This window comes from Epargyreus clarus, unplaced genomic scaffold (genome assembly GCF_041222505.1).
Source record: "Epargyreus clarus isolate Ecla_fem2 unplaced genomic scaffold, WU_Ecla_fem_2.2 ptg000035l, whole genome shotgun sequence".
NCBI lineage: Eukaryota > Metazoa > Arthropoda > Insecta > Lepidoptera > Hesperiidae > Epargyreus > Epargyreus clarus.
The window spans coordinates 7,869,042-7,887,037 of record NW_027332240.1 but is presented as its reverse complement, the minus strand read 5'-3'; the positions used below and the strand labels follow the sequence as shown (position 1 = coordinate 7,887,037).

Sequence of the window (17,996 nt, the reverse complement as noted above, 5' to 3'; positions counted from 1 at the left end):
AAAATTTATTTGGAGGAGAGTCGGGAGCGAGGTAGGAGTCCCCGATCGTAAATATAAAGTGAGATAAAACAATAAACGAATTACGTTTAAATAAATAACAGTTTTGTACTGATCTTTCTTTAGAGCACAGGCAACTCCATAAAATATAAAGTTTGATGTTGTCTTGTTACTGGTATTAAAATTTACGCGTTATAAAATTGATTGGGTGCTCATTATCATTGTTATAAAGATTATTCTTCTTTTCTTTATGATTGTACTTAAAACCTACAGTCTAAGCCGTCTGGAGTCGGTAATATCACCAATTCATATCATCTTATGGGTGGCGTAGGAGTTGAATAAGGGATTAAATCCAGAAGATGGACAGCAACATCTCCCTGCGAAATTTCCGCCTGAACACGCAGTCCGCACTGCGCTTGATCCCTCGAACTGATCTGACTAAAAGTCAGGATGGAAGTTTATTTCTATCAAAGGTAGATCCTTCCAGATAAAAAGTAAATATTATGAAATCTGTGTAAAAATGTCGGATACATTTTCACTTTTACATTTTTGCAGTGATTCCTTCATGTGTGATAGGTATTAAAAGCAGCGAAATCATATCTAAAAATAAGCTTTCTGACTGCCCAATATTCTAATCTATTTTACGTTTATGCCATACGCGTATGACCACAGACATATAAAATATGTCCCATAGACGTTAAAGCACAGAGTATATAGAACAGCCTTAACAAACGACCGCTGCGCGCTGTCGCCGCGTAAAACGTATAAATTAGCCGTATCGCCAGATCGCCCGGCCTCACACCTCGAGGCATGCGCGGTGATATACGGCGTTCCTGCGCGACACCTCGGCTGTATGTTGTCCTGGTAGGTGCTTGTCCTCTCCTGGCGTGTTGTAACACCTATGATTGATGATTGATCGACTTCAATTATTTCATTTGCGGACACGCCTACCGCCACTGATTTCCAATATATTTTTAAGCTCAATGTCTCTATGTCATTGTTATTTTATCAATTACAATCTTGAATCTTTTTAAATATACAAAAGCTCTTTAAATCTGTTCTTAGACGAATTAGTAATTTAGTTATGCAGTAAGTGAAGTAATGTGAAAATCGATAATGTAATATTTCAATAGGGTAAATAATCACAATAACATTATTAGATTGATCTTATAAACGAAGTAGTCAAACAACTATGACATTTACCAATCGTTTATTTTCAGTTTCCTACGAAAGTACTTTAGATAATTATGAAGCTCTAGTAGATAAAGCGTCCTGTACCAGCATAAATGTAGGAGATTGATTTTAGACGTTTTAGCTCTGTGAATTCTAGTTTCACTACTTTACTGCGGTCTTGGTAACAGACTTCCTTCTTAACATTATGTACCTAGATTGCCACTGAAAAAAATACTAGTGTTAAATTTAGGAATTTAAATGTAGTTAGGAGCTACGAGTGCCTACAATGCTACAATCAATTACATATATGGCTACAATGTAATAGAAAAATCTAGTAGAGCATTTGTTTTTGCAATGATATTTCATTTGTTTCGTGATAATACTTCACTAAGTTCGTTCTCTGTTTAACATAACAAATTTGAAGTAATATTTATTTTTTATATAATTAAGTTAACCTCTAAAAAGTTGAGTATTCCTCAGGAAAAACATTAGATAGCTGCTCGCTGCCAACCCAGCAGACGTTCATTTTGTTAGTTTCAAAATATTACAAATAAAACGGAGTTAACATTGTACCCCAAAAGTACCAGGCGCACATAACGACGTAGGACGTGAAAACATTCAGTGACTCAGAATCACCTCACAAACATTTTGGAATCGTGATTGATATGACAACATTCGGAGGAATATGAGATCTAAACTCCGATAATAAAATTCATTATCGCGCGCGCGACGTTTCATTTACGTCCGTATATCAAATGGAGACACAGTGGCGCCCTCTGAAGGTTGTTAAATAAATTCGGCTTGATTTTATTAATGTTGTTACCGTAATCTTGATCTGAGGAGACGTTTAGGAGTTTTATTATTTATAACTGAAGGTTTATCTGGCATCTCTTGTATGTTAGAAAAGTTAGGATTGTTAACCGTTACACGTTCACTTGGGAATTAATTTGGAATGAGGAGGCAAGCTTGGAAGTTAAATGTTGTAACCGCGGATGATCGAAATATTACATTGAGGAAACTAAAATTATCATTTCGTAACATTATCATCCTATGCATCTGAAATACTGCTTTTGTATTTTACCCACTACATATTTTAGAAACCTAACATTTCTAACAAAATTAAAAATTAACATACAATCCCAGTTAAGGCTGGCGTTCTTAATTCACCGATCTCAGATAGGGAGGTAATTCTGTTAATCTAACCTAAACCTTTTCAGGAAAAAGAAAGAATAGCCAAAAATGGGCCAATTAAAGACGAAAATCATGATAAAGTTGTTGTCAAACAGTTACCTATTTGTAAATGAAAATGTAAGTAGGTGCCATTATTCAAGCAACAATGAACGATACGCTTCCTAGAAAGACACCAGAAGTTTATAAAATCCTTCCCAGTTCTGTTTGCATTGTTACCAATTCTTTTGAGGACTTTATATAGATAGATAGACAGTATAGACACTTCATTGGTCGTGTCCAAACTATATATCGATACCTTAATTCGCAAATCAGCCAACTCGACTTTTTGTCAAAATGATTTTTTTATTTATTTTGATAGTAAATGGCGTTGAACGAAATCAAAATAAATAACAAAAACATTTTGAAAAAAAAATGGAGTTGTCTGATTTGCGAATTAAGGTATCGATATGTAAAATCACACAAATTAATATTAATAAAAGTTAGATATTAGTTACATTAGGTATTGGCCGTATAAAGGATCTACCTGCTACTTCACTCATCCAAATGTATTGAATTATTACGGATAGAGCAAAAATATATCTTATATATAAAATTCTCGCTACCATACACCTTCGAAACGGTTTTACCGATTTTCACCAAATTTTATATGCATATTCAGTAGGTCTGAGAATCGGCTACTATCCATTTTTCATACCCCTAAGTGATAAGGGTTGTTCACCATTAACATTTTATTTATTTATATGGCAACATAGCCTTTGCCGGGTCAGCTAGTCATCCCTACAATACTTACTCAAAAATACATAAATACAAATTCTCTTTGGTTGATTTCATTCCGTCATCTAAATTGAAAAATCATGCAACGATAATTAATTTAGTGTTATTAGTCAATAGTTTGTAATCTTTAATTAATTACGCTTATCGCTTTATCTGCTCTTGCTTATTTTCATTTATTTCTTAATATTTTTAATAACATACAATTTTTCCTTCTTTTACAAAAATGTAAATTTATCACTAGATTACCATTATTGGATTATAGTTTATTCAAAATGAATTATATATTTTCTGCTTGTTACAGGCAAAAAGACCAAGACCAGATTCAAGTGCTGATGTCCGGTAAGTTCACCTAGAATTTGCGCATTTTTAGATATAGGTTTTGATTTACAACATAACAGAAATTAATTAAATTTATCGTAACTTCATAGCACTTATATTTCATACTAACGAAAAAGTTTTCAATTCATTTCGCTACTTTGGTATTACTGGTAGTGAGCGCGGCAAACCAGTAAAATGCGTTCAATTTAATTTAGATCCAATAAGTACAAGAAAGTTATTGCTTAGAGCATCTATCAACTGCGATTAACAATATATTTGAAATAAAGTTGAGTCAAATAATTAGTAGATGCAAAATTGTAATTTGTTAACTAAATGAATATTATCTTGGGATGTCAATCTTGCGATTTGCAGAAGGATCACAGATCAATACAACAAGACGATAATATATTGATTCAAAAAGCTAAAACGAATATATTTTTATTAGAACAAAATTATTATATGTGTTCAACTTCATTACACAGTACACACACTCTAGTCGCCGTCAAGTAGATTAACGTCATTGTCAACACAAATAAAGGCTACTTCACATTTCCACCTTTCGGGACCCGAATAAAAGTTTACACTCAGTACGGACGCTCCTTCATATCAATAGAAAGGGTCCATAATCCCCGTGTAATCCCTATATTGTCGAAACACAATTGCCGTGAAAAGAGCTACTTAGAGGTACCGAACGGGACGCGCTCTATCAGAGCTACACAAATTATCACGCCTTGATCAAAGGAAGTGATTTTATACACAATGGGTTTTATGTTACAACGTGTCAACTTGGGTCTCTAATTTTAAAGATGTTCAGAAATTTACAATTTTATTCTATATACTTTGTCACATTTTTGCCAAAATAGTGCAGGTGACATAATGTGACATCGATGACTTTTTTTGGACTTAAATATTCCAGTTTGAATATATTAGACTGTTATTTTATGGCCAAAATGATTACCAATAAACATAGTTTTGTTTTCATTAAACGTTCTAAGCCGCGAAGTACCTTTAATATTAAACAGCTTCATGAATTTTAATCTCACATCTTAGACGACATTATTAATAAATTCAATGAGAACTATTTGGACAGGCAAAAGGAAAAGATGAATAGGTTGGTATTCGACGAGCCACATTCCATGTTAGACGACATATTAGTTAGGTTAATTAGCAGTTAACACGACGTTCTTCGGAGTTTTTATTCATTAGAAAGTTTTCGTTTTCAAATACTTAGTTCATCTTTAATAGAACAATAAATCAGTTTTTTTGACACAATTCCGTTCCGTTGCGTGTTCGGAAGATTTTTTTCCTTTTTTAGTTTTGACAGGCAGGATTTAGGGTATCGGGTGGCGCAGTTAAAAATCTCGTGACAGTTTTTTGAGCTTTTCCGTTTTTAGTTTAATTGCACCAACGTTCAGTGCAGTTATTTTGGAGTTTCTATTTTTAGATAGCGAAATGTATTGAAAATGTTAAATTTTACAACAAAATAAATACTCGTTCTAGAAAAAGGCGGATCAGTATGAATTATACACAATGTAATTATTGATTGTAAATTTTAAGTTCATGCTAAAACTAACGTTAGATTCTGAAATAAGTAGTTACTATCTGTACATCCTGATGTCGACATCTATTGATACGATCTACCTAACTATATAGTTATTTTAAATAAGTGTTAACCATAACTGTAATTTTAAACTAAAATTTAATTAAAGTTATAGGTACTTCAATATTGACGATTAAGATCCTAACTGACCCGATATTTAACACAAATAGCCGTGCATAAAGTAATTGACCTTCCATAACCCGTCATCATAACTCTTTAGTGTAATAATATACATTTTAAGTTCATGCTAAAACTAACGTTAGATTCTGAAATAAGTCTATATCTGTATATCCTGATGTCGACATCTATTGATACGATCTACCTAACTATATAGTTGTTTTAAATAAGTGTTAACCATAACTGTAATTTTAAACTAAAATTTAATTAAAGTTATCGGTACTTCGATATTGACAATTAAGATCCTAACTGACCCGATATTTAACACAAATAGCCGTGCATAAAGTAATTGACCTTCCATAACCCGTCATCATAACTCTTTATTGTAATAATATTCGTGTCATTTGTCTCGACCCATCTGTTACCGAATTTGGCGGTACAAAAACACGCAATTAATAGAATCTCGCGCTTAAAGTTGACACGTGGACGCCAAATGGCGGTTAGAGGGCTAGGGTTCCACACTTTTTATTTAAAGCAATTTGTGAAATGTTCAAAATATACCAAACTCACCCCAATTAAAAAAGATAACGATTCACGTTTCGCTGATTTTACCTAAACTATTTCGTTTCATATCTTTTCAATAGTAGATTCTTACACTAACTTCTAACACTTCTTTGAAGGTGGTACCGCCGGAGTCAAACCACAAAGGATACCACCTTCGAGTTTACGTTGTTTAAATTATTTTTATTTTTACTTCTTCATTTATTTACGTCAAACCTTCATTAGCACCCAATTACTGTACAATGAATTAGTCAACAATCAACATACTCGTACTTGATCTACGGAACCCTTGACGCGTGTTCCGCTAACGACTTTTTATTGCTTCCTCCGAAGTGTGCCGGCCATTGTGTCCTTGTCGGAGGGCAGTAAGAGTTTGTTTGTTCCGCGCCTGTTTGGGATTAGTTGAAAAAATAATTTACACTTCACTCAACAACGTGGCTTTGGAGCGACTAATGTTGAGTTTGATCGAAAATCAAAGGGATTAGGTATTAAATGAGTTTTGCTGGCAAACAAAATTATGACTTTTTTAACAATAAAAACATTCAGTGACAATGTTGCCATAAAAAATTAATAATTTTATGTAATTGCTTCTACACACAAAGTGTTAATTTTGTAAAACCTTACATATACCTAAATATTATAGTTTTGGGTTACTACAAGTTTCCCTACTTCCGTAGTTCCTAGAAGGTATAAAATATGTAAATTTAAAAATGTTATTTACTCCGCGTAGGTGCATTTATTTAAATTGTCACTTCCATAATTCACACACTTAGCATTATAATTTATTTATGATGCTTTCAACCCACGTAAATCATGTTATGTAATGTGATTTTCTTTAAAACCGTTGATTAATCTTGGACATAATATATTTCGGTAGCTTGATCTATAATCGCTTATTTCAAAGAGTTAGCTACCATTGAAATATGAGCTTCTCAATTTACTTGTAGGTGTTAACAATCGTGAAACATGCTAATAAATCTATTATCTTTGTACATCAATTTAATATCAAAATTCAAAGGCATTTATGATATGAGTCAGTGACAAGGCTCGTGTTTTACAAACATCACAATTTGCCGCGCTGAACATAAAACTAAAAATGTGACAACTCAGTCATCTACCATATGGAATGTCATTCTTCACTTTAGAACGGCCGACTATCAAAGCTTTGAAGTCTTTTGTTAGACATATTTAACGCCGTTTTACGATGACTACTGCAAGTAAAAAGAACTCTGTGAAAAGAACCGAAACATTAAAAAAAGCTTTCAATTAAAAAGATAGTGACAATACTGCCAACATTAACTGAGATTCCGCCCGGCCACTCGGGGACGTTCTTTTGATATACGATAGTGTTGTTTGAACGCAACTCTCGAAGTGGCGGCAAAAAGCAAAGTGACACTTGAAAAAGGCGCGAACTAATATAAACAAGGGTTCTTTTTTCTAGACAACGATTCCTGGTGTTTGGCCGAATGATTGATATCATAAGCGAGCATTGTGTTATTAATAACACGCTATAAATCGTCGCGGAACAACGAGTTCCCGTTTATAATCGTTGAAGTGGTCAAATCATAACCATGAATGATGACGTTATTAGTTCTATAATATCGATGTTGCCAAATGAATAATAGAAATCAACAAATCATGGAGGTTTTGGTAATAAAACAAAATATTCGGAAAGCAATTAAACAGCTGGCTTTAAACAACAAAGTTGTCATATCGAGATATTTGCATACATTAGCGTTTATTATTAAAGCCATTTTATTAATTTAATTCAGTAAAATCTTGTTGATATTATAAGATTATAACCATTTGGGTGTGGCATATTTTTAATATCTTGTTTTTTATCAAATTCGAAATCAATACACGGTACCTTATTTTAATCGTGAGAGTCGGTTAATATTACATTTTTCCTTTTTTATTGAAACATTTGGAACACTAATTGAGTATCTTCTCTGCTTTCAAACGCACTTACGTATTTCCAAATACATTGTATAAAACGTTTATCAACATTGTAATGTAACACATAGGATTTGATTCGATACCATTTGAAAATAGTTTAAACATTTATTAACTAATCGTTTTACAAATTATTACCATTCGCATTTTTTTGTGTTTAACAATGAATTGTAATTTTATAGAACACGAAGCGTATAAGGAAGGAAGGAAGTTTTAAAAGTAGATACCTAACCACATCAAACATCAGTGAAATTATGAAGCATCAACTAAATAATGTTTTAATACGTGATTGGTTACACATAGAATTGCTTAGAACATAAATTGAAACTATAAATCAAAAACATCAACGAAATAGACGACATATCATTTACATTACAAATCCAGAATAATGATCCCAGTTCACAACAAGGAATGACGTCACGCCCCAACTGTCATAGTGACAGAGTTGATTAAACAGGCGCTCGCAGGCGTTGATAACGAGCTAAATTAATCGGAACACGTGTAAACAGTTTGTTAGATAAATCCACAACAGAGATACGAGGGGTCTGTCACGGCATCTGCCTTTTGATTCCGGTGACTCGTTTTATGGGCATAATTTAAAACAAACACAGTGATTTAGCGTTTAGTAAAGATATCTTAATTGCCACAATCTTTTTAATTGCCACACTTCAACATATTGAACATTTTGAACGTTAAAGTTTGAAATGTCACATGTCACGAATTATGTTTATGTTATGTCCTGCCCATTTAATGATTACGCTGAGAGATCTATAAAAAGTTTTGCTTGGTTTTTTATACGATTTAGGGTACAGTTAAATTTATTATCGTAAAATTAAATTAATTACCTTGTAAACAAATTTGGTTTTAAAATTACCATAAAAGTTAAGTACTTATTACTTAGTCACCTAAATCTCTCAATGTAGTTAAAACTTTTAGTTTTTGACTCCTTTATTCATAAGCGCTGAAACAATATCTTAGTGATAGTATAATAAGGTTCATAGTAGATATATAATATAATAGTACATATCGATAACTTAATTCGCAAATCAGCCAACTCCACTTTTTGTCAAAATGATTTTTTTTATTTATTTTGGTATCGTTCAACGCCATTTACTATCAAAATAAATAAAAAAAACATTTTGACAAAACGTTGAGTTGGCTGATTTGCGAATTAAGGTATCGATATATGAAATATTAGGCAGGAACTGAAAAAAAAAACATACAATACACAAAAAGACAAAAATAGTCTGTAGTAAACGAGAGCGTTGACAATTTCGTTAAATTAAAGGAAAAGAAATTGATAAAAGTGTTAACCATTAAATGTAACGATAAAATTAGATTACGTTTAAACAAAAGGTAACTGGCCAAGTGCTGTTCGATCGTTTTCCGTCTTCCTCCTTCCGAAATTAAGACATTTGGAATAAGTGACTTTAAAAAAGGCACGTCTTCGTAAACAAACAGGGCCGTTAATGGATTTTTTATCTCCAATGTTGTGTTTAACTGAGGGTGTTTTGTTTTACTCAGCTTTACTAACAGTTTGGGCCCGAAACGGTCCATTTTTACATTTTATTTGCCAGTAACACCTGCTTAGCAAAATTACCACTGAAAAAACGCTACCCTGAATTTTAAGCGACTTTACAAGCCGATTTATTTTCCATTAAATTAATAAATATAAATAATAAAATAATAGCTTTATTTTTGATGACTACTGATTATATTATCAACCCAATTAGTTATAACTTAACCATTACTTATGTATAGTTCGCGACAAACTGCTAGTCCGCTGTGAAGTTGTTGCGAGTAGGTGTTGTCATACAATTTGCTATGGCGACGCGATTCATTTCTATATTCAGAGCGGACTAGCAGTTTTACGCGGACTATACTGGTCTCTTTTGGCAATGGATTCAATCCATTCTCCAGCAGCGTCACACACTTACGGTTCAGTAAACTTTAAACGCATTTGAACACTATAATGTAGACCAACCACCTTTTACGATTGAATTTTGAATCCGACACTAAACCGTTAATTCCTTACAGATTATCGGGCGAAGTCAACACTTCTCCCTGCGAATCCGAATCAACATCAGACTCTCCCCCATCGTTACTCCAGGATGCAAGTTTACCCGCGCTGCTAGTGTCAGGGGCGACGACTCTGTTTCAAAACACGAGTACGCCGTCTAACCTGAGTTTGACCACTGATAGCTTGGGGCTACCTAGCTCGGAAGTGGAGAGCTGTAGCTTGGCGAACGGATGCGCGACGAGCACGTCGCTAGGATTGGCGCTGCCGTTGACGTCGACCGGCGGGCTGTGTTCCACCTCCTCGTCGTCTGCGGTCGCCTGGTTGATGAATGAGGATAGCACGGGTGAGTTGGTTGATTTGTATGATAGTTTTATAATTATAATGTATGTTTTAGTGGCATTTTGAAATACACTGATTAATTGTATTTTTAATGAAGTGTTAGTAATTTTAATTGAATCTGATATTTCATTAAACTAGAGTATTACAAAACTATAGGTTAAGGAGATAGGTCTTAGAAAGATAAATAATATCAATCTTTGCAATAGCGTAACAACACTAGTTGAAGCTAAGTATATAAACTTTTACGTAGTAGGTACTATCATTATTACGTAATTTAGCTAAGACAATGTTATTCATATATTTTTTATTTAAAATTATATACAGCTAACTCTCACAGCGCCTTTTTAAAAGACATTACTAAAACTTTACTTCCTTATTTAGTCTCTTTCGGAGATGATACTATGTAATGCTAAAGCTAATGTTGATAATATTGATTTAATTATGTAATGCTAATGTTGATGACGATGAAACAGGTGGTGGCGTCAAGAGCGAGGTGCGCAGCCCGGGGCTGTGCGAAGCAGACGTGGCGCTGTACGGGGAAGCTCTGCCCTACGACCAGTCCACGCTGCCATACCAGTATTATAATAGGTAATTTGTTAAAAGCCATTATATTGCCGTGACAGTATCAGAAATTGATTACCACTTCCTGGTACTTAAAGAAAAATATGAAGATACTACTAAAAAGCAGTGAGAGCCTAGTGGTTAAGAAGCTCGGCCTGTCGTCCAGGGGTCCGAGGTTCAATACCCAGGCACGCACCTCTGATTTTTCGAAATTATGTGCGTATTAGAAATTAATTATCACTTGCTAAACGGTGAAGGAAAACATCGTGAGGAAACCTGCATACTTGAGAGATTTATAAAAAAAATCTCAAAGGCATGTGATGTCTACCAATACATACTTGGCCAGCGCGGTGGACTATGGCCTTATCCTTCTCATTCTGAGAGGAGACCCGAGCCCAGCAGTGGGATAGTTGATGATGATGATGATGATGATGATAATGATGAGGAAGATACTTACGTCATTGTGGAAGTTTAGGTACCTCCCTGATCTTCGCCTGCGCGGTAATTAGATTATATCTGGATTAAAGTTTACTATTTTCTATGCCAGACGATTCAACAGTGACTAAATTTATTAATAACGATTAATCGATGATGTCAAACAAGATCGGAAAAAAATATTTCCAATGTTCACATGAATTAGTTTTCCATTTTAACATGAGCTTCTGATTAAGTCAAAATTCATACACATCCCTTTACTGCTTTTTATCCACATTAAATACCATAAAACAATAATCAATTGAGTTTTATATTGAACATGTTACCCAAAATTAAATTAGCATCGTAACAAAACTCAATTTACTCTAATAACATTCGATGACCTAATACAAAGGTTAACGATCGGATGGAAGACGGAAGCCGCAAAAGGAATGACGTCCATATTAATAAGAGTATTGGGGGCATGAAAGCATGTTATACACTTACGCCCACCTTTATAACATCAATTAAATTTCGGGCATGTTTACTATATTTAGTCAGTCTATACATATATTTTATGATTACTAATTACATATGCTTCCTTACGCCTGTTATTATAAATAATCAATCTATGCCCGTTATTAATAACCAACCTATTCAAATTTTGCATGGTAAAGATCGAAATTTAACAATTTCTGTTTACTGTAATTTTTCAAATTTTGATCTGTGGCAGACAAGAATTGGACACCTGTGTATTAGTTATGGGCTATCTAATATTTGCCTACCAACGATAAAATTTTGACAATTTTTAATAAGTAGATATGATCAAATGATATAAAAAATATTTAGTGGTAGTAGAAATAATTATTGCTCTTTTCAACAGTATGCAGCAGTATGGAGGCGGAGGTGCGGCTTCGTCATACGTCAGCTCTACCCTCTACAACCAGCCTTATGCCGCCTACCCACCACCCCATAACACTAACAATAGGTAAGGAAATCGTGTCGTTAAGTATTCGTTAATTCTAAAGTAAACGTTTTTCATTGGCTCACGTTTAAATTCTGTCATTTCCACCAGGTCGTGTATTTTATTTCAAAGTATAAATTGTTCAGTCTAATATTTAGATTGTATAATTTCCACCAGGTCGTCATGTAAAGCCACGCCAACGTACCTCAGCGCGTACGGCGTGGGCGGCGTCGGAACGGTGCCCAGCGCGGGCTTCGGTACTCAGCCCTCGCCGTACGCCTACTCCTCGTACAACGGTGGCCTCACGCAGTCCTTTCCGAACACTCAACAAGTAAGTTGCTTTACCTCGTAGTTTGCTATTAGGTAGAACCCCTTGTGGTTTGACTCCGGCGGCACCATCGCCACACCTATTTGTGCTTCATAACAGCAGTGTTAAGCGCTGCTGTGTTCTGGTGTGAAAGGTGTGGTAAGGGAGACATACTTTTCCGAGGCGTTCCAGCTTAGTCCTCAGGGGTAGCGGCGCATCTGTGGCTGAGCTCAAGTAGGAATATCTAATCCTATCTGGGGTTGATTATTGGCGGCAGTAGCTCACATATTATAAAAAAACTCAATATGTATTCTGAACTTATCAGAAATATTGACATAAAGTCCGAGAGGAGACTGAATAGAACACTAACGCCATCTATGATAGTTGCCGCGCATACTTTTGTCGTTGTATTTCAACCAAAATTCAAACATATTGTGTAAGTAGGAATTATTAAATAGGAATGATATTGATTAATTTTTGTTAACATTTTTGTACCTACTTCATAGAATTAAGTGCTACGAATAAAACATGTAAATAGCGCCATCTAGTTTGACTTGTGCACATTATTCTTAATAAAATGTTGTACATCTGTTTCGTTCTTATCATTTAATTCATTGACAAAAATTGTGAATTATACTCAAAAATGTATGTTTCATAATACTCAGACATATTTCTCATATTTTTAGGATTACAGTAGCTACGCAACCGGCTATGCGGATCACAGTGTAGCTCAATATGGAGGCTATTACGCTACTCCTAGTTATTCGCCCTACGTCAGCTCACCGAGCAGCAGTGGCAGTGCGGGACACACTTCGTACCACCTCGGAGGCGCTTTATCAGGTATTTAACAAAATATTTGTGTACATTGTTACAATATCTTAGCAAATATTATGTAATAATCAAAATTATTTAATTTTGGTGGTCTTCCCACTACCCTTATATTGAACGCGTCTAAAACCAAAACAGTGCTACCAATATACCAAAATAAAAAAGTTTTTGACAAGGACAGCTAAAGTCAAACTTAGTTGTCGGACTTATCTGTCAGTTTATTTTGTTGTGTTCATTGTGTTGTGTTGTTAATTTTATTTTCTATTATTTAATTTTAGGGTGTTAACTGTGGTTTCAGTTAGAAAACTATTTTAACTATTTATGAACTACGAAATAAAGTATTAGCTACCTCGTTTAATATAATATTACTCGTAAAACCGTATTGTTGTGAAGTTTCAAAACTTTGGTCATTAAGATGGATAAGGAAAACAACAGTTTTAACACTAATAGACGGAGAAAACTTGAAAGAAGTGATTCATGGGAAGAAAACCGATACAATTCTGATAGTTCCGATTACTGGCCGAATTCCGATAGTGAAAATGGTAAAAAAGAATAATTATTTAGTGTTCTACACAAAAATTTACGCAAAGTTATATTTAGCTCTGTAATAATTCTTATAAATAATTCAGCAGGATTAATACATATTTTCAAAATTATTACCATTGATTTTTTACAAGTTTAAACTATATACAACTTAATAAAACACTTTCGAGGTAATCGAAAATAATCATAGCCAAAATAATTGCCTAGAAAACAGTACTCCCCAATCCAAATAAGGTATTGCATTTCCAATTGGGTAAAACCAGTACCAATAATAAGTGTTCATGGGTGGCAGTAACTATATTATATACCATTAAATGTATTGCTATTTTAATTAAAAAAAACTCGTTTCGTTTCGTATTTTCAATAATTTTAATAACGATGTTGTTGCAGACTCTCCATCGTCTATGCTGCCCTCAATCAATGACACAAGTCCATTGTCTCCTATTAAAAATGAAATTCATGCAGCCAGTCGGAGATGTAGAGAAAACTCTGGGTAAGATTATGTTATCATTAGATTGTTGACATATGCATTATTGTTGGAGTGTTTATACTGTTGCATTTTTGATAGTGTAGTCCGCCTAAAACTGCTGGTCTGCTCTGAATATAGAAATGAATTGCATTGCCATAGCAAATTATATGACTACACCTCCTTGCAACAACTTCAGAGTGGACGTGCAGTTTGGCAATAACTATACTAATATGGAAATTAGTGTAATTCAATTAATTTTATTGTTTCATAAAAGTCCCATGAAAATTTGTTATTAATGTATAAATGTGTAAATTGGTCTGTCCTTCAACCAAATTCACATAAGTATTCCAATATTCAAGGTTAAATATTCAAGAGCTGGCCTGGAAAACATTTTGTGTACAATGAAATGATTTCACTGGTCTTGTTTGTATCTTCAACATACTAAAGCAATCAGAAAAATAATAATATTTGATGCTATATGTGTAGAGGTTTTTGGTAAAAAAATTCAAGATAAATTGAAGTAGCATTAGTTGAAGTAAAAATTGTATCCTTCTAGTGAAAGCACAGCAAGCAGATCACGGGGTCGAGGTCGCAGGAACACATCCTCGTCACCAGCGCAGCATGTTCCAGAACCAGCTACGGAGAGGGTCTTCATCTGGGACCTGGACGAAACCATCATCATCTTCCACTCCCTGCTAACTGGCACTTACGCTACTAAGTACAATAAGGTTTGTGGGACTTTTATACACTTAATAATGCACAATCTTCTTCTTAGGATTCCATACCCATTACCACGCTTTTATTAGCTTGGGTTGTATGTATGTATGTATCTATGTAATGGAATCTTTGAACTCGATTTTTACCCACTTTGAAAGGTCCGATTGATTGAAAATTTTGAATAATTATCAAGAACCGATGACAATACACGATTTTAATAATTTTATCCCATTCTTCTCATCAGGACCGTCAGGAATCATGATTAACGATTGTCCTTGTGCGATTTGAGCGTGGTTTTTAGTTTTAAAACTATGTATAACTATTCTTATTTGAAGCATTCGGAAAGTGCACATGCTTATATGAATCATACCAATATAACTGTTAGGAAACACTAACTGAATATCGAACAGGGCAGATGTATTGCCCTTCTTGAGTGCTAAAATATCAGCCAGTATCTATACCCTGCCACGAAAATGCAAGATCTGATATATGCTATAATTGGTGTCGCAATGGTACTTGCCAGGTCGAATCTTGTATATTCTACCATCTTTATGGATGAATGGCAGTGTGTCATTAAAATTATTATTGATTTTAATTTTGGTAACATTTTTTTTGTTTATCGCTTTGATTAGACAAAAAACCTATATTTCCAATTATGTTATTTCTACAACATATTTTTTGTTTGTTTCAGGATACGCAACAAATAGTTCAACTAGGTTTCAGGATGGAGGAAATGATATTTAGCCTAGCAGATACACATTTCTTCTTCAATGATGTAGAGGTAAGTTTTGCATAATTAAAATTTATTGGTAGCGCTTGCCTCATACATATTTGTTGTCGATTATTGCGAAGTACTCTTAACTTCGTAATATTCCACTATCAATCCTAACTTAATATAACCTATTCCGTTAGTGTTTCACTGCTGGAGAAATATTTCCTATTAGATTATAAAGTATTTAGTAAGATATCTTGGCCATAGTATATCATAATTCATATCACATTGCCTAATCACCTTTTTGTGGTCTACACAGTTTTGAAAACTTTTCTATCTTATCATTTTAGCATAGGTTTCTTAACAATAGTAATACTTAATGATTGTATCATTAATAAAGCAAAAGTAAACTACATGGTTTTAGCAAAGAAAACCTATTCTTACAATAGTTAATTCATTGATATAGCATTGGTAAACTACATAGTACACAGTGGCTTAAATCCTTCTCATTCTGCAAGGAAACCCGTGTCCAGTAGTAGGATATTATTGCATTAAACGCCACTACCATTTTTGCACTAAATTTTTTCGATAATGTACACAACATAGTCGGATTACTTTATAAAGAAAATTGTACTACTATTCGTAGGATTGCGACCAGGAGCACATAGACGCAGTGGCGGCCGACGACAACGGGCAAGACCTTTCAGCGTACAACTTCGCCTCGGACGGTTTCCACGCGGGCGCCGCGCCTAACACCGGTTTATGTGCGCCTGGTGTCCGTGGTGGAGTTGATTGGATGAGAAAACTGGCCTTCCGCTACCGGAAGATCAAGGACACGTATAATAATTATAGGAATAGGTATGTTTATGTGCCTTTCAACAATAATGCGCTATATACATGACATTAACACAACGGTGGTAGTTTAAAACTATCTAGGTCTCGAATCTCAGACATGTTTTTGATTTTTCAAAGTTAGAAAAAAAAGCATCTAAATCAGTAGACCTATAGTCTGATTCATAATTAGGTGTCCAAAATGTAAACAAAGAAATGTCACTTTCAAAATTAATGAGAAACAAAAACTTTAACAAACTCAACAAAAAACGAAATCTTTAACAACTATACACAATTTAATAAATCAGACTATACATAATATGAGATTTAAAAAAAAATCAAAGGTGTGTTGAGTCTTGCAATTTGCTCTTAGTCAGCATGGTGGATTATGTCTTAAACCCCTCTCACTCTGTAATGGGTTGACAACAAGTAAATAACATGCTATAGTCACTATGCGTATTAATGACTGCAATAAATTATTAAGTTCACAAGATGTGATTGCCCTTGTATTGATTTATTACCATGGCTTCTATGTCATTTAGAATTTTATATTAAGTCAAATTACATTTAATAAAATGATGAATCCTAAGCAAAAAAAAGTTAGCAATAAACATTTTTCTTTATTCAGTTTATAACAAGAATTTCTTGTTTCCAGTGTGGGTGGCCTCCTGGGACCAGCTAAACGTGAACAGTGGCTACAACTACGGGCAGAACTGGAGCAGGCCACTGATAACTGGCTGACTCTAGCTTGCAAGTGTCTCAATATGATTAATTCTAGGTAAGATATTGTCCACTTAATTTCCTTTATAAATTACATTTCCTAATGTGCATAAGGGAAAACTACATAAATAATTTATTCGTTTTATAGTTTGTGTGTAGTATGGACTTCAATATTAAGTACAAGATATGTATATATTACTTACCAGTCTTACTTTAATATGATAAGCACAAGAGTTCATGAGTACGGAGGGATATTTATCACTATTTCGTAAAAAATACTGATCAGACTTAGATTAAATTTGTTGCATAGGTTTATGACTTGATGATGATTGATAATTACATGATGTGGTAAATGAGGCACATACATATAGAGCCGCGGCCAAAAGCTAGCAGCTAGAACGTAATTTAAAATTAAATTTTTCATATTATTATTATTTACAGGGAAAATTGCGTCAACGTATTAGTAACAACGACACAGCTAGTACCGGCGCTAGCGAAGGTTCTGCTGTTCGGACTCGGCGGAGTCTTCCCCATAGAGAACATTTACTCTGCTACAAAAACAGGTATGTAGCAAATATAACTAGAGTAACATAGTGAACGATCTGTAGCAAAATGTTATATTTAGCTTACTTCCACAATCCGATAACAGATGGCGTTATATGTATCACTATTTTACGCGAACTGGCAGTTTTAGGTGGACGTGGACTATAATACCTGTAGTGTTTTTTTTTTGTTTCGTGGTTACCTAGTTTTTCGTTCCGTGAATGTTACTTATTTATTTACTTAAAAACTTCAACATGTTTTTTTTCTATTATTGCAAAATTATCTTACTATTAAAAGGGAAGCCAAGAATATTCTTGATACCTTTTAATAAGTGAGTTAATCTT

The 17,996-nt window shown here is 34.1% G+C and overlaps 2 protein-coding genes and 1 long non-coding RNA gene across 5 annotated transcripts in view; 1 reads left to right on the top strand and 2 right to left on the bottom strand.

Annotated features, from left to right (window-relative positions):
- LOC140756661 (stress-associated endoplasmic reticulum protein 2) overlaps window positions 1-3,346 on the bottom strand; it is a 116,182-nt gene extending 112,836 nt beyond the window's left edge. The window contains exon 1 of the mRNA XM_073092213.1: window positions 3,337-3,346. The gene's annotated coding sequence lies outside the window, so the exon portion shown is untranslated. The remainder of the gene's footprint in view (window positions 1-3,336) is intronic.
- eya (eya transcriptional coactivator and phosphatase 2) overlaps window positions 1-17,996 on the top strand; it is a 51,501-nt gene that overhangs the window by 29,916 nt on the left and 3,589 nt on the right. For all 3 annotated transcript variants that reach the window (XM_073092207.1, XM_073092208.1, XM_073092206.1), the window contains 12 exons: window positions 3,437-3,474; window positions 9,722-10,047; window positions 10,517-10,631; window positions 11,902-12,006; window positions 12,160-12,313; window positions 12,976-13,129; window positions 14,051-14,153; window positions 14,686-14,857; window positions 15,538-15,627; window positions 16,205-16,416; window positions 17,045-17,167; window positions 17,551-17,672. In XM_073092207.1, the coding sequence (XP_072948308.1) occupies window positions 3,437-3,474; window positions 9,722-10,047; window positions 10,517-10,631; window positions 11,902-12,006; window positions 12,160-12,313; window positions 12,976-13,129; window positions 14,051-14,153; window positions 14,686-14,857; window positions 15,538-15,627; window positions 16,205-16,416; window positions 17,045-17,167; window positions 17,551-17,672 (1,714 nt within the window). The remainder of the gene's footprint in view (window positions 1-3,436; window positions 3,475-9,721; window positions 10,048-10,516; window positions 10,632-11,901; window positions 12,007-12,159; window positions 12,314-12,975; window positions 13,130-14,050; window positions 14,154-14,685; window positions 14,858-15,537; window positions 15,628-16,204; window positions 16,417-17,044; window positions 17,168-17,550; window positions 17,673-17,996) is intronic.
- LOC140756356 (uncharacterized) lies at window positions 1,191-2,659 on the bottom strand. Its single transcript, XR_012103880.1, has 2 exons — window positions 2,461-2,659; window positions 1,191-1,392 (listed from the first exon to the last, which is right to left on the bottom strand). It is a non-coding gene; the product is annotated as an uncharacterized LOC140756356 (long non-coding RNA).